This window comes from Physeter macrocephalus, chromosome 7 (assembly GCF_002837175.3).
Source record: "Physeter macrocephalus isolate SW-GA chromosome 7, ASM283717v5, whole genome shotgun sequence".
Lineage (NCBI taxonomy): Eukaryota > Metazoa > Chordata > Mammalia > Artiodactyla > Physeteridae > Physeter > Physeter macrocephalus.
The window spans coordinates 20,360,397-20,376,564 of record NC_041220.1 but is presented as its reverse complement, the minus strand read 5'-3'; the positions used below and the strand labels follow the sequence as shown (position 1 = coordinate 20,376,564).

The window sequence follows — 16,168 nt, the reverse complement described above, 5'->3', positions numbered from 1 at the left end:
GAAGAGTTATTGAGGTCTGTTGCTTTACCCCCTAGAAAGGTGGAATGTAGATAAAAAAAGTGAGAGAGTGGCATGGACATATATACACTACCAAATGTGAAATAGATAGCTAGTGGGAAGCAGCCGTGTATGTAGCACAGGGAGATCAGCTCGGTGCTTTGTGACCACCTAGAGGGGTGGGATAGGGAGGGTGGGAGGGAGACGCACGAGGGAAGAGATATGGGAACATATGTATATGTATAACTGATTCACTTTGTGGTAAAGCAGAAACTAACACACCATTGTAAAGCAATTGTACTCCAATAAGATGTTAAAAAAAAAAAAGCATGTTCTCAAAACATTTCTAATCATTTCCCATTCTCTTAAAGTTGTGTGTTTTTCTCCTGTTTTATTCTTTTATTCTGCCTATAGAAGACAGATTTCTAGAATACTAGGATTTTTAAGATAGAAATCCTCATTAATTCAGTGATCTGACTTTATAAAGAAACGAGGGCCCTTTGGATTAATGAGTAAATTAATTTATTCACTAAAAATCTTTTGGAGAGCATTGGTGGCCTGACATGCCCCCTAGCTTCTGGAAATTGCCAGTAATTCTCTGCATTCCTTGGCTTATAGATACATCACTCTAATCTCTGCCTCTGTCTTCACATTGTCTTTTTCCCCATGTGTCTACATACGGCCTTCCCCTCTGTGTCTCCTCTTCTGTCTGCGTCTTCTTTTTTTTATAAAGACAATTTCTTGGGATTTTGGGCCCACCCCCATCTGGAATGATTTCATCTCAAGATCCATAATTACACTGGCAAAGATCCTTTTTCTAATAAGGCTGTATTCACGGGTTCTAGGTACACATATCTTTCCAAGGAAGTCAGGGGGAGGGCGATGTCACCATTTAACCCACTCCAGACCATGTCCTGAATTTACCCTTGTTACGCCTAGATTTCAACATCCATGAACTTGTCATTGTCCGTTGGTAGGGCTACCTCACTGGGCCCTGAGAAGTGATTCAAAGAAATGTCAATCACAGGAGTCCCCATCCTCCGGTATCTAAACTGTGGGAAAATTGGACGTAAAACTCTGTTGTAAAATTACAAATCTTCTCCTCTTCCTGAGTTCCCTGTTTCTGCCAGTGGCTTAAAAATGTGGCATCCTCTCTGACTCTTTCATTTCCTTTTCATACCTGATGGTTTCTGAAGAGAGAAGAGAAAAGTAAAAGGAAGATGGAGGGGAGAAAGCAAAATAGATGCTTTTCTTGCTGGAAACTTAGTCATTCAGATATCTATAACCAGATTTGAAAGCAGGTGTAGTTCACACTGTAAGAGATTGACAGGGAAGGAGAGACCATTGCTCTTTCTCCCTTTGGTGGATTTTGTCTTAGCTGAGGAGAGAATGTGGAATAAGATTATAGGTAGACGACAAATTGAGATGGGCAAATGCCAGGACAAAACTCTACTAAGGCAAGTGCGTGGATAAAAGTACTTCTCAGGCTTTTGCCGCTTAGAGCTGCTCCTACCACAGCATATACAATATTACAGACTTGAAATCTGAAGGGAAAAATCTGACTTTTGTTAAGTAAAAACGAGTAACATTTATAAGTAACCAGTAGGTTATTTAGTCAGCGTTAATATCATTTATATGTAACAAATAGTTTATCGTATATGTTTCCTTTTGCATAATTTATCCTAGTTTAGTATGGAGTTTGTTTAACACAAAAATCATATATAATTGTATAGTAATCAAGTAGCTACTTCAGATATACTACTGTTTGAACATGAGAATGGCCTCTGCCCAAGCCTGTGCTTTTCAAGGCACCACACCCTTCTTAAAATAAAAAAAAAAGGGCTCTACAATCATGCCAAGAGGAAGTTAGCTTATTGGTTACAAACAATGATTCTGAAATCAGATAGCTTAGGTTCAAATAATAGCACAACCATTTATTTGGACTGTGGCCTTTGGTAATCTCCTTAACTTCTCTGTGCCTCAGTTTCCTCATCTGTAAAGTAGTTGTAATAAGACTACACCCTTACAAGATTCATGTGAAGATTAAAAGAGATAACAATATATAAAGCTTAAAACAGTGTCTGGAAAGTAAATAGTACATTTTAGCTATTATTTTATTAATGATAATCCTTATAAAAGCCAGGCAAAGTTGGTATTTATGATACCAGTTTCACAAATAAGGAAACAGGTTCAGAAAGACTAAATGACTTGGCCAAGGTTAAATTAAAAGATGAAATTCAAACCCTGTTTTTCTCGCCTCAAATCCCATAAAAGTCACTATACCACACTTGTTCTCATTACAACTGTTTTACATAAGGTATCTAAAGGAATTAGAAAACAACTAGCTTTTAACTGGGTGCATCATATGCTTGACAAGCAGGAGTTCAATCAATATGAGAGATTGACGGACTGATAGGCTGGCTGAATAGAAACCTGTGATTCTCACCAGGGTGGTTCTCTCGCTGTTGCCAGATTTATTCCTGACTGTGGTATTTGTTCATCCTGCCCTCCTCATCTGTATGGTCCTTCTTTCGTCCACTTGTCCTTCCTCCGATTGCTTATTCAAATTCTACACAACTATCAAGAGCCTCTGCAAGATACTACCTCAGTATTTCCCACAACTTAATGAGTGTTGCAAGATATGCGTACCATCTGCACTATTATTTATTTATACTTTCTTTCAATTGATGCACTTTTTATTCTTAAATTTGTTTGAAAAGTAAACCATCATAAATGAAAAACCAGTTTGACTTGGCATAAACAGAAGCTAGAAAGTCACTATGATGTAAGCAAAATAAAACAAAATTCTAGCTAGATTTTGTTGCTTGTCAAAGGCTCTGAGTTTGAGGCTTGCTTGTCCTTGTTTAAGAAATATATCAAATACTTACCTGGAAGGGGAGATACCAGGATCATGAAGGTGGTTTTCCCCCAACGAGGCTTGTCCATAGCACTCTGGATGTGCTATGCTGACCCCTGTGATTTCCCCAAATGTGGAAAACTCCACTGAATAATTTGTGATTGTTGGGAACTGCATTTGTACTTCCCGCTGTGGGGTGAAAACAAAATGATAAGCACATGCTACGTATTAACGGCATATGTGCATCAAATTGAAATTTTGAAACTTCGTCATTGAAATAAACAAAAAAGCTGAACAGAAAATAACTTTCTCATTTAGTGTTTCAATCTTACTTAATGCCACTTTCCAGTACTGCCTCATAGAATCTCTCTTACAATGCTATGCATCTCATGCTTTGGAAAACACTAATTTATCTGATCACCTATCCTCATTAGTTCTCTTGTGAATGTCACCATTTATCTATGACATTTATTTGGGAACTTAATTACAACGTTTCTTACATGATATTTAATTAGTTTTTATCCCTTCATGTGGGCCGATAAAGGAGGAATACTCAGGATAACAAGGTCTTAGTCACAAGTCACAGTTTAGCCAAACCAGAGCTCATCTCATGTACAGTGACTCAGTCGACGCTTTGTTTGGAAGGGGGGGGTGGAAATAAGAAGGAAAATTTGAATTGGTCATAGTAAATTATTTTTAAGCAAATCAGAAAAGAATTATACATGGGAATGGCTGTATGTATTTTTTCTCCTGGGCCTGTTAATGATAAATCATGCTCTGTGTGTAATTATATACAGCTATATATAGCTATAAATATAATGGCCTTCATAAGATAAGAATATTTAGCAAAGTTACTTGTTGTATTATTGCTTATTATTTCTGTTTTAAAAGCTGATAGTTTAAGCAAAGTTTAGCTTTGGATTCAATTGTGGATTAAAGTTTAGCATTTCAAAGTTCATTTGCATTTCATAAGACTTCAGTTTCATATTAGAGACAAACTCAACCGAGAGATTTTAAGTTGCCAACCACCCTGATAAAGGATCTGGTTTTTACTAAACATCTAAGCTCGAGACTAGGTTACACACTTATTTGCTATTTGACTTCGCCTACTTCCTTTTCTTAAAAACACATTTGCATTATGAAATTTATAGATTAAAAAAAACAAGAATAATACTTTAGCCATATTCCATAGCATTCCTCTCTATTAAGATTTTATATCCACAGAACTGAATCCAAATTTGAAAATAGTATGGCATATGAAAACACTTTATTATCTTCAGAAAAATACATCCTGGATTTTAGGATAAAAAGGTATATATAGTATTGATGAAATATTTAAGATTTACAGAATTTTGTCCTCAGAATAATAATATATTCATTCATATATAAAAGTCTGGACCTCTTAAGACTCAATAAAAGGATTTTGAATTTTTTAAAAAATACATTTATTTATTTTATCTTTGGCCACGTTGGGTCTTTGTTGCCGCGCGCGGGCTTTTCTCTGGTTGCAGCGAGCAGGGGCCACTCTTCATTGCTGGGCGTGGGCTTCTCACTGCGGTGGCTTCTCTTGTTGTGGAGCACCGGCTCTAGGCGCGTGGGCTTCAGTAGTTGTGGCACACAGGCTCAGTAGTTGTGGCTCGCAGGCTCTAGAGCGCAGGCTCAGTAGCTGTGGTGCACCGGCTTAGTTACTCTGCAGCATGTGGGATCTTCCCGGACCAGGGCTTGAACCCGTGTCCCCTGCATTGGCAGGCGGATTCTTAACCACTGCGCCACCAGGGAAGCCCGGACTTTGAATTGTTATACGTTATTTTTTTAATATTCAGCTACATCTTTAAGGCATAGTTATTTTTCTTTTGTGTAATATGTCCCTCTAAAATCATTATGCGTTTTTTTAAAACATCTTTATTGGAGTATAATTGCTTTACGATGGTGTGTTAATAACAAAGTGAATCAGCTATACATACACATATATCCCCATATCTCCTCCCTCTTGCGTATCCTCCCACCCTCCCTATCCCACCCCTCTAGGTGGTCACAAAGCACGAGCTGATCTCCCTGTGCTATGCGGCTGCTTCCCACTAGCTATCTATTTTACAACTGGTAGTGTATATACGTCCATGCCACTCTCTCACTTGGTCCCAGCTTGCCATTCCCGCTCCCTGTGTCCCCAAGTCCATTCTCTGATTATGCATTTTTGAAGGATGAAAAAAAATGCAAAAAAGGATAGTCAGAAGGTTCTGTCTGATACGAGTTTAAAATTTTTTCATTCTCTGTAAAGTGTATCAGCAAGAAAGTTATGACCCGATATTCAAAGCAGGAAGAACAAAAGGTTTTGATTTCATTTGTATTCTAATCCTCTGGCAGCTGATAAATATTTTAACTGCAACTTTCAAATACAACATTATGCCATGTTCAAAAGTATTTTAACTAGTTATCAAAAGTAGGAATTAATTACATAAGCTTTCCACTCAGAACAGTTTAGTGTAAGGAAAAGCTGTCTCTCTGAGTAAAAGAGAATGGACCTTAGAACCAGCAGACCTGAATTATAATCACCGTCCTCCCTTTGAGAAAGCAGTTTCACTGCTTTCAACTAATATTTGCAGATCTGCAAAATGGAAATAATGACGTCTTTCTCGCAGACATCAGCAATTAATACACGGAACTGATCCTAAGAGTTGCTTGAAAAATAGTAGCTATAATTACCCAAGCAGGAATATTGAGTAAGGCATTCATTTTCTCTTAAAAATTGATTTCAAAGAGGTAGAATTCGTTTTATAATTATTACTTTCTATTGTTATTCATTCATTCCTTATATTTTTATAAGGAGACCTGGTAGTAGGCTCTGCGATTACGGCTCTGAGTAAAACAAGAAATCTTTGTCCTCCTGGAGTTACATTCTAACTGACAACAAACATATTTCTAAAACATCAATGTCCCTGGAGTGAGAAAAGTCCGTTGAGCAGATGAGGCAGAGCGGTGGACTAGCACGGAGGGAAGTGAGGTACACAGCGTTAGGGAAGGTGGTTGGAGAAGTCTTCTCCGAGTGGTGAAACCTGAGCAGTCGTGAAGGGTGGGAAGGAGCCAGTGTAGGCCTGAGAGGGCAACACTGAGGCTAGAGAAGAGCAAGCAGGGACACCTGAGGCAGCAGGAGCCCTGGGGCGTTGATCTGCCACAGAGATACCCAGCAGGAAAAAGCAGCTGGAGTGCGTTGAGGGGCAAGGCGGGAGCCGCGTGCTCTGAAGAAGTGCCAGCTGCAGTGAAGGAACAGCCAAATTCCAAGTTCAAAAGATTTTTCTAGGTGGCTATTGCAGGTACCAAGGGGACAGATACAGGTGCTAGATGAACAGTATTCGATTGAATGGTGAGACATATTTGGAATATATTTTGAAGCTAGAGCTGACGGGGTGAGAAAAAGAAGTGAAGAAGAAAGGCCTCTAGTTTTTGGCTTGTGCACCTGGGAGACAATTGTACCTTGCTTTGATCTAAGATGGTGAGGGGGGAGGTGGGTTTGAGGATACTAGTCAAGAGTTATGAATGGATAAAGAAGACGTGGTATATAGATACAATGGAATACTACTCAGCCATTAAAAAAGAATGAAATAATGCCATTTGCAGCAACGTGGATGGACCTAGAGATTATCGTGCTAAGTGAAGTAAGTGAGACAGGGAAAGTCTAATATTATACTATTGCTTATATGTGGAATCTAAAACAAAAAGATACAGATGAACTTATTTACAAAACAGGAATAGACCCACAGACATAGAGAACAAACTTATGGCTACCAAAGGGGAACTGAGGGAGATAAATTAGGAGTTTAGGATTAACATATACATATTACTGTATGTAAAATAAACAGCCAACAGGGACTTACTATACAGCACAGGGAATTATACTCAATATTTTGTAATAACATATAAGAGGAAAAAAAATCTGAAAAAGAATATATATATATAATATAATATATATATATAAACTGAATTACTATCACTTTGCTGTACACCTGATATTAACACAACATTATAAATCAACTATACTTCAATAAAAAAGAGTTCTGTTTCAGGCATGTTAAATTTGAGATGCTGGTGAGACAGTCAAGTGAAAATACAAAGGAAGCAAGTGAATATTTTTAAACTATCATTATTGGGCTTCTATCTGTTTCCATTTTTTTCTATATTCTTTCATTTGGCAAGTCTTGGTTCATGGTGCAAACACTCCAAGTTGTTGAAGTGATCTTTGATGATAATTCTCTCAGGTGATTTCATTTGTAGAAGCTCTTCTGAGCTATATTTACTTTAGAGGAATTCCCTAAGTTTCAGAGGAATCTGTATGAACCATTCCGAACCTTCCTCAGGTCAGGAGAAGCACAATATCTTAGTAGGAACATGACACAGGGCAGTGCCACCCTACCAAAGTTTCTGTAGTTGTCGGGGTTATCTAGGCGTATTCAAGATGTGGGGTTGTACTAGGTGCTCCAAAAGAGGATTCAGCAAAATACAGCTCACAGGCCAATCCAGACCCACACCTGTTTTTGTAAATAAAGTTTAATGGGAATACAGCCATACATATTCTTTAGGTATTATGTATAGCTGCATTCACACTGCAATGGCAAAGTTGAATAGTCACTAGAGACTTATGACCCACAGAGCTTAAAATACTATTTGGCCCTTTAAGAGAAAGTTGGCTGACCCCTGCTCTGAAGTTTCTTCTAATCAGGAAGCCTCTTGATTTTATGATTTGATGAAAGTAAATCAGAAATGAGCTAAGATTTATATCCATTTACCACCTGAAACAATTGTGAGAGTACATTTGATATTCAACATTTAATTTGAGCAATTTTCTTTTCTTTCCTCTAAAGCTGAGATTCAGAGTTCAATCAAAGCCACAGAAACACCAGGTAAGTTAATTTTCTTTCTCTGAAAATATTCCTGGGTAAAATCCCAAGAAAGAGACAAAGTAGATCAATCGGTCTGAGGACAGGGTGAAATAGTACAAAGGAAAACATTACATGGCAACTAAAATATTTAGGAAACCTTGTGTTAAAAAAATGCAGTCCCGGAGAATATACAATGATATGCCTCAGTGCTCTGGGGCTAGGATGAGTGGAGCCAGTTCTGGTAAATGCATAAAGCCTGTGGAATTTTCCTCTGCTCAGAACCTACCGTTCCTGGTCTGTTTCTGCGGTCAGCTTGCCCTCTCTCAGAAGTATAGAGTGTGTGTTTGCTGTCTTCTCTACTTTCTAACAAAGCCTGGTCCTGGCATCCGAAGAGATGATGTTATAAACCACAGTTAACAGCCTTAAATGTTATCACTTCAAGAAGTGCTCATGCTTTGCCATCCTTAGTTTTAAACTGAATAAATTCTGGATGGTGGAGCAACAGACATTGAAAAAGATTACTGGGCAGAGGAAAATGATAATGTTGAATCTTCCTATTGTTTTGAAATTATAATTGTCTGGGGGATTTTTATCTTCCTGCATCCTACCTGGTACTTACATAAATGACAAATCTCTTAGGTTCTCATTAACAGCCACCCTTGGTATATATAAAATGAGGAATACGTGAAGTAAACTTGTAAGATCATGTAACTCTTTTAAAAATTGGAAAAATAAAGCCATGAAAATCATGAGTGACTCTGATAATATTTTCACAGCACATGTCCTAAATAATCATCATAGTCTACCTTCAAAGAATTAGAACTGGAAATTATTATGCTTCTAACTTTTCATTATTTATCTTCTACATAATACATCAAATGAATAAAGAAGTTATTTTTATATTGTTAACTCTCTCTATTTCACCTTATCGCCATATTTTTTATTCTTATTTCCATCTACATAGTCTAGAAATGCAACAGAAAAAACATTGGGAAAAACAAAGCAAAACAAAGCATAAAAATAGTACATCCAGGCAAAGAGGGTAGCTTTACATTGGCTGATGCTTTGCACTGTTCTGGAGAAGTCCTGTCCCCCAGCTTCATGGATTGGTTATCGAGGAGAAGTTACAGATGAAAGACAATTGGGAAGCTGACAGAGCAGAGCGTCAGCTCATTTTAAGGGGAGACTGAAGCATCTTTTGTTTAAAATAATGGTATTTACACAATGCCAACTTTAACTATAATTGATTTTTAAATGTAATAAAAAGCCCATTTAGACTTTAATTTTGAATTATAGAAACTAATTATCCTAAAACAAATAATAGACAAACCATTGATTTGAATAGCAGCCTGGAAAGAAATGAGGCTGATTCTATCAGCTGTAGAAAAGTCAGTCTCAAACTTCAGATGTATGTTTTGGCTAAAGACTAAATCCAGATACACTCAAAAAAATTCACAAATATTCATCCATATGATCAAGGAGAGGCATCTTCCTTAAAATAATTAGCATTTCTCTTTTAGGTAAAGTTGAGGTAGACTTCTTGCCCACAGAATTATTAGTACTGCTTCCTTCCACAAATATGAGCTAAATATACATTTAATCTTTGACTAGAACATACTGAGTTCTCATGTTTGATATTTTCTTTCAGATTATGCATCTGACTTTAATTTTCTTGAAAAATTATGTTTTTACCACTCTCTTCAAAAACTATTTTTAAGGATCTAGAAATTGTTGATTGTTTTACGTAGGATCATTTTTTGGAATTCAGGATAAGTAAGGCAACTATATATAAAATGTGAATTATAAGCAATTATACATAGATATGACATTCAATTTTATGTAATAAAGATAAAAGAAAGATAGTCATAGTTAGATGGAAATGATCAATCAAAGTCAGAAGACATGTCCATTCATTCCATTCAACAGAGCAAAGGTAGTATGAACGGACAACTGAGTTTAACAATGCTAAGCACGAGGAATTCATGCCCAATATCTAAAGCATGTGGGAAAGTCAAACCACCTGACCACTGCAACATACCTGGTGAGACTCCAAATTTTGTATAATCCCCTGCCAAATATACAGAATGGTATATTCAACCAATCACCACTAACTGAGGCATATAATAAATATTTGTTCTGTTCCATCACACATAACACCAGCTAAGAGTTTGAGGGTTACATGGAGCCTACCATTAAGGGTTACTAAAGACTAGTCAATATTATAAATAACTATAATAACTCCAGCAGTCATGTAGGTATAAAGTGATGTGTCATAGATGAGCCTCAGATAACCTTATGTTAAGATCAGAGGAGGAAAAGATTTTTTTTCCCTTTAGCTGTTGTTGTGGTATACAGGAATTCATGCCCAATATCTAAAGCATGTGGGAAAGTCAAACCACCTGACCACTGCAACATACCTGGTGAGACTCCAAATTTTGTATAATCCCCTGCCAAATATACAGAATGGTATATTCAACCAATCACCACTAACTGAGGCATTCAATAAATATTTGTTCTCTTCCATCACACATAACACTAGCTAAGAGTTTGAGGGTTACATGGAGCCTGCCATTAAGGGTTACTAAAGACTAGTCAATATTATAAATAACTATAATAACTCCAGCAGTCATGTAGGTATAAAGTGATGTGTCATAGATGAGCCTCAGATAACCTTATGTTAAGATCAGAGGAGGAAAAGATTTTTTTTCCCTTTAGCTGTTGTTGTGGTATACATTGGGTGGGAAAAAGCAGTTTAAGAAAGATGAGGAAGAGGTTCATGAAAAAAGCGACCTTCTAGCTGCCAGGTTTTTCTACCTACTCATTTTTTTAGCTCTGAATTCAGAGCTAATGAGGAGGTAGAAAGACCCACAAAAAGTGATGAAAGACTGTTTATTCCCCAGAGATATATGCAGCCATCATGCGGCCATTACGACAATTTAAAGCAATGATAGAATTCACTTTTCTTTAGGCTTATCATTTTCTCACAGACAGGCAGAGCTAATAACTTGTCCTTGAAAATGAACCTCTTGATTTCTTTGATAAGAGACCTCAGCTCCAGAGAAAAATGGAACAATATGCCTCAGAGTATTGGGAAAGGAATAAACCATCTGCCCTTAACTTTCTGAAAATACAACTATATTTGTCAGGGCTTTCCAGAGAAACAGAACAAAAGAATATATATATACATATATATATGTATATATGTATATATATATATATATGTATTTGTATATATGCATGGAAATCTCTAAAGAGATTGATTATAAAGAATTGGCTCATGCATTACAGAGTCTGAGAAGTCCTAAGATCTCAGTTGGCAAACTAGAGGCCTGGAAAGGTAGGAGAATAGATGGTATAGTTCTGGTCCCAGTCCAAAGGGCTGAGGACCAAGGGAACAAATGGTGTAAGATCCAGTCTGAAAGCTGGCAAGCTCAAGACCCAGGAAGAGCCAATATCTCAGTTCAAAGGCAAGGAAACACTGATATCCCAGCTCAAGGCAATCCGGCAGAAAGCATTCTTCTTAGCCCAGGGAACCTTTCTGTTCTATACAGACCTTCAACTAATTGGATAAGAGCCACCCTAATGGAGCATAATCTATTTCACTCAGTCTACAGATCTGAATGTTAATCTCATCCAAAAACACATTCACAGGCACACCCAGAATAATGCTTGACCAAATATCTGAGAAACCCATGGCCAAGTCTAGTTGACACATAAAACTAATCACCACAACAACATTCTCATAGTCACCAGCACAGCTTGTGAAAGTTCTCATTTTACCCATCTTCTTTACTTTCTCAACTGTGTTTCAGGACCTCAGTTGTATTGTAGACATTAATTTTGATGGAAAATCAGAAGCCAGTACAGACAAAAGTCCCATCAAAACTGACTACTGGCCTTTGGAAAGGAGGATGCTCTGTCTTGGTTCATTCATTATGCTTGACATCTTACGTAATGCTTGGGATTGGTTACTCATCTCTCGGAATTCATATAATGTAAAGCACGAATTATTTTTATACAGAGGATTACTTACCTGAATGTTCGAACTTTGAATGACAGAATCTTGATACTATTGTTCAGGTAGAACGCACTCAAACTAGAAATATACCCATAGCGAAGTGATATCCAGAGTTGTTTTTATTAACTTGGAAATTTTATGCTGTTTGAAAATTAGTTGAGAATAAAATAACTCAGTTATGGAATGAAAAATATATCAATATTTATGTGATGGGGTCTGGCATAAACTTCCACTTAGGAAATTGTATGAATCTATAAATCTAGGTATGGCTATGTGGGTTCTCCTCTAGTTCAGGGATCTGATAACTCTCTAAGAAGTGCTCGGCCCTGTTCCTGTGGCTCTCTAGTCTACACTGAAAGGTCATAAAAACTCACAGTCTCAACTGATTAGCTAGCCAACTCACTTTAAGAACCAGCACATTTCAATGATATTGCTAAGGGTGTGAGCCCTTCCAATGAGCTCTACAATGTGCTTTATTTAATACACTAGGAATAATTCTGTCTGCTTGTATGTATATGCAGAGTCTGGTTTGGCCTATTGAAGGAAGGAGGTGTTTAGTATGCCTTGGTAGGAAGAATACCTTCTCGATTGGAGCCGAAATTGAAATAGATAATATTTCATGGAACAAAAATAAGAGGCATGCCCTTATAACTCATTCCGACTGAGGATCAGTAGCTTAGGCAGCACAGAATTGTGGTTGACAGAACAGAGTCTAGAGTTTGCATTCAAACCCCAGCTCTGTGTGACTTTGGGCAAATTATTTAAACTCTCTGGGCTTCAGTTTCCACTTCATGACATGAAAATATTATTAATACAATAGTGAGTGTAAAACACTTAGAACAATGCCTGGCACATAGTGTCCAATGACTTGAAAATAAAGTCCTTTTTAATATTTTCATGTCCATGTTTTGGATCGCTTACTCTCACATTCTCAGAAAGCATATGGCACAGGAAGGGTTACATATTGAAAAGCTTCTCAGTGTTTTCAGGTCGTACTATCCAAACTGTGAATTTAAGGTAAGATGATGTATATATTTCGGGAGAGAGATGAGAACATTCTAAAGCTTTCAGAATGCTGAGAAAAAATTTTCACTGGTCTCATTGATAATGATGCCATTAACAAGTAAGATGAACTCAACTCACTTGAAATCTGTTGGTTGCCTGGCATAATGGAAAGGAAACAGATAGGGTTTTGAGTCATACTTGGCTTATGTCTTAGCCCTTCGACTTATTGTCAGACATGTTACCTTATCTCTCTGAGCCACAGTATCTCTCACCTTTAAAGCACATAATAAAAATGTTTAAGAATAAGGTGAGTTAGCGCATATGGAAGTAATTAGCACAGTGCCCCATTCATTCTTTGTGCATCGTATATAATTTTCTGGAAATTAATAACTATTTATATTAAATCACAAAAGAAAAATATGCCCTCCTTCTTCCACATATATTTCTACAGAGTTACCTAAAGTAAACAAATCTCTAGTCAAAGTTATTACTGGGTTAGAGGATGCTATTACTTCTGGTCAGTTATGCTGATGGCCCAAAGCAAAGTGAAAGAACTTTGAGATAAAAATTGTTTTTGCATAGCTTGACGTGTACAACTAGGTCAGAAAGGTCAGGTCTGATGAGAGCGGAAATTAATTTTTATCATGTGAAGGCAGAAAAGTTTCCTTTTGTCATTTTGTCCATTAAGTAGATGGGGGGGATCCCGTTAAAAGTGAAAATGCAGACTAGCTATGACAAAATATGAATTGAAAGGAACCCTGACAAGAATCTAAATCTTAAAGCTAGAAGAGACCTCAGGGATCATACGAGCATATTCCCCTCCCAAAACAGAGAATGGGACCAACCATACTCATAGCATTTATTGACTGGACCGCTGATGTGCCACTTACTTATATAATAGATCATTTTCCACTCTGATAATGAAAGCCTAGAGTAAACCATGCTTCCTTTCCCTGAGTGTCAGGATGCTCAGAATCAACTCTTATGGCCAACACCAGCAACCGTATTGATGCTTGGTATTAACTCTTAGAAGGAGCTTATTTGTTTCTTCCATTTTTCTTTGTTCTGCTTTCTCATTTTTATTTTATTCATCTGATGGCCTATATCATTGCTTAAGCACCTCTAATTCTTTCTGTTAAGAATTAATTTATAAGTAAAATTCAATTAACAATAACATGGTATCTCTTATTTTAATCCCTGACATACTGTTTTGTTTTTTTTCACATCTATCAACTTTGTGCTGTTCACCCTCCCTGTGAGAGCTCCTTAAATGAAATAACTATCTCATGTACTCTGTTGTATTTCCTTCAGCGTCTACTGTTGGACCCAGAGTAGGTGTCTATTTTTTTCTATTACTTCAGAATGAATGAAAAAAATTAATGAGGATGATTTTAAATAAGTACCCATCCTAATATTAAGGCAAAAAAGGAAAACACATGAATTCACTTCCTCCTCAACAGTAGTCACGTCTGCTGCCAAAAAATTTGTTTGTCCATTCAGCAAAACTTACAGTCGCTACTTGTACACACGGCTCTAGCGTTTGGGAAATATCAGTGAGCAAAATAAAGATTCTTGCCCTTGAGGACCTTATATTCTAGTATAAGTATAGACAAACTATAATCAATACATGTATTAATTAACCAAATTATAAAGCAAGGTGGGAGGTGATAAGTGCTATGAGAAAGAGAAGATGTAGAACGGTGTAGAAGGGAGGGATTATGGGTGCCGGAGAGATGGGGACCATTTTCAGTATTGAAAAAGTGGTCAAGATAAGTCATAAAAAAGGTTGGAGAAAATACAAGAAGGAAGTGAGCCACCTAATACATGGGGGAAGAGCATCTAAACAGAGCTACAACTTGAGGAGAGGACTGGTGTGTTAAAGAAACCGGGCAGGGAGAAAGGCAGGGGATATACCAGGCAGATTACCTAAGATTTGGTGGGCTATTTCAAGGACTGTGACTTTTTCTGTAAGTGGAATGGAAAAACACTGGGGATTTTGAACAGAGGGGTGACATGATCTGACTCATGTTTTATAAGTATAACTCTGATTGCTGAGGAGAGACTGTCAAATGAAGCAAGATTATCCTTTGTAAATTTTCGAGGAGAGAAATGATGGCAGCTTGGACCAGGGTGGTCATAGGGTCATAGGGTGGCCTGCAATCTCCAAATTCCAAATATATTTTGGAGGTGGAGCCTATAGATATTCTTGATGATTGCATTTGGAATAGTATAGAAAGAGATGAATCAAAAATAACTCTGAGGCTTTTGGCCTGAGCAATTGGAAGTCATATCTGCCATCAGCTAAGATAGAAAGGCTGCAGATAGAGCAGAAATTCAAGTTTGGACATGTTGAGTTTCAGATTTTTATTATTTGCCATTATTATGAATCTGAAATTTAGGAAAGAGGTCTAGGCTGGAAGTTTAAATTAGGAGATCATTTGCACTGATATTCTATTTAAACCTTGAAATTGACTGAAATCACCAATGAAATTAATGTAGTTAGAGATGAGGACAAAGGACTACATTCTGGGACCCTCCAAGACTGAGTCAGAAAGAAGAGACAAAACCAGCCAAGGAGACTGAGAAGAATAAGACATAAGGTAGGAGAAAAACCAGCAGCGTGTGCTCTACTGGAGCCACATGAAGAAAACGTGTTAAGGAGGAGTGAATGAGTTATTGTGACAAATGCTGGAAAGTTCTTTTTAAAAGTGAGACATGAATCCATCAAATTGCAGTTAGAGACCAGTTCCAATTATTTATAAATAATGAAAAAAATGAATAAACATTCCGTTCAATGAATTTAGCCCCCAGACACATATCAAATGCGCACATATCAAAAAGAAGTATAGGAAACATGGTGAAATGAAAATAGAACACACAGTTTTATTTTCTTTCTCACACTAGAATATTTTATCCTCTACTGCCTCTCACACTTTTTCTCCTGTTAATATCTGTGTATGATATGCCTTCCTTTAAGGAAGGTTTGAGAAGGCCATCAGGGACTCCTCCAGCTCAAGGCCCTCCTCAGAGAAACCCATGGTTCCCAGGAGCAGACCTGCTTTCCTATCCTTGCCAGGCTCAATCACTGGCTGGGAGCAGCCCGCGGGAGGTATGGCATCAGCACAAACACAGTGATGGAATTCAGAGAGCAGGTGGGGAACCTCGGTCAATTACACTGTAGTTCGCCTTCCCTGAGGTGCATTCTCATAACCACCAGAGGTACCCTGGGACATCAATAAGGTCTTCTGTCTTTAAAACTTCCAATGAGTTATCTAGAAATTGGTTTACAGCAAGAGCCAAATGTGTTCCACTGTCAGATGGCAATAGGGTAAATTTGTTTTTTTTTTTTAACTTTTTACTTCATTTTGGAGTATAGCCAATTAACAATGTTGTGATAGTTTCAGGTGCACAGCAAAG

The 16,168-nt window shown here is 37.4% G+C and overlaps 1 protein-coding gene and 1 non-coding gene across 4 annotated transcripts in view; both read left to right on the top strand.

The window, feature by feature from the left end:
• The window catches only part of EMCN (endomucin), a 99,001-nt gene that overhangs the window by 55,383 nt on the left and 27,450 nt on the right, over positions 1-16,168 (top strand). For all 3 annotated transcript variants that reach the window (XR_003680482.2, XM_028491688.2, XM_028491687.2), the window contains exon 5: positions 7,711-7,749. Coding sequence is in view for 2 of the 3 variants with exons in the window: in XM_028491688.2 (XP_028347489.1) it covers positions 7,711-7,749 (39 nt within the window). In the remaining variant the exon portion in view is untranslated. The remainder of the gene's footprint in view (positions 1-7,710; positions 7,750-16,168) is intronic.
• On the top strand, positions 2,878-3,044 carry LOC112065714 (U1 spliceosomal RNA). The gene has a single exon (XR_002892204.1). It is a non-coding gene; the product is annotated as a U1 spliceosomal RNA (small nuclear RNA).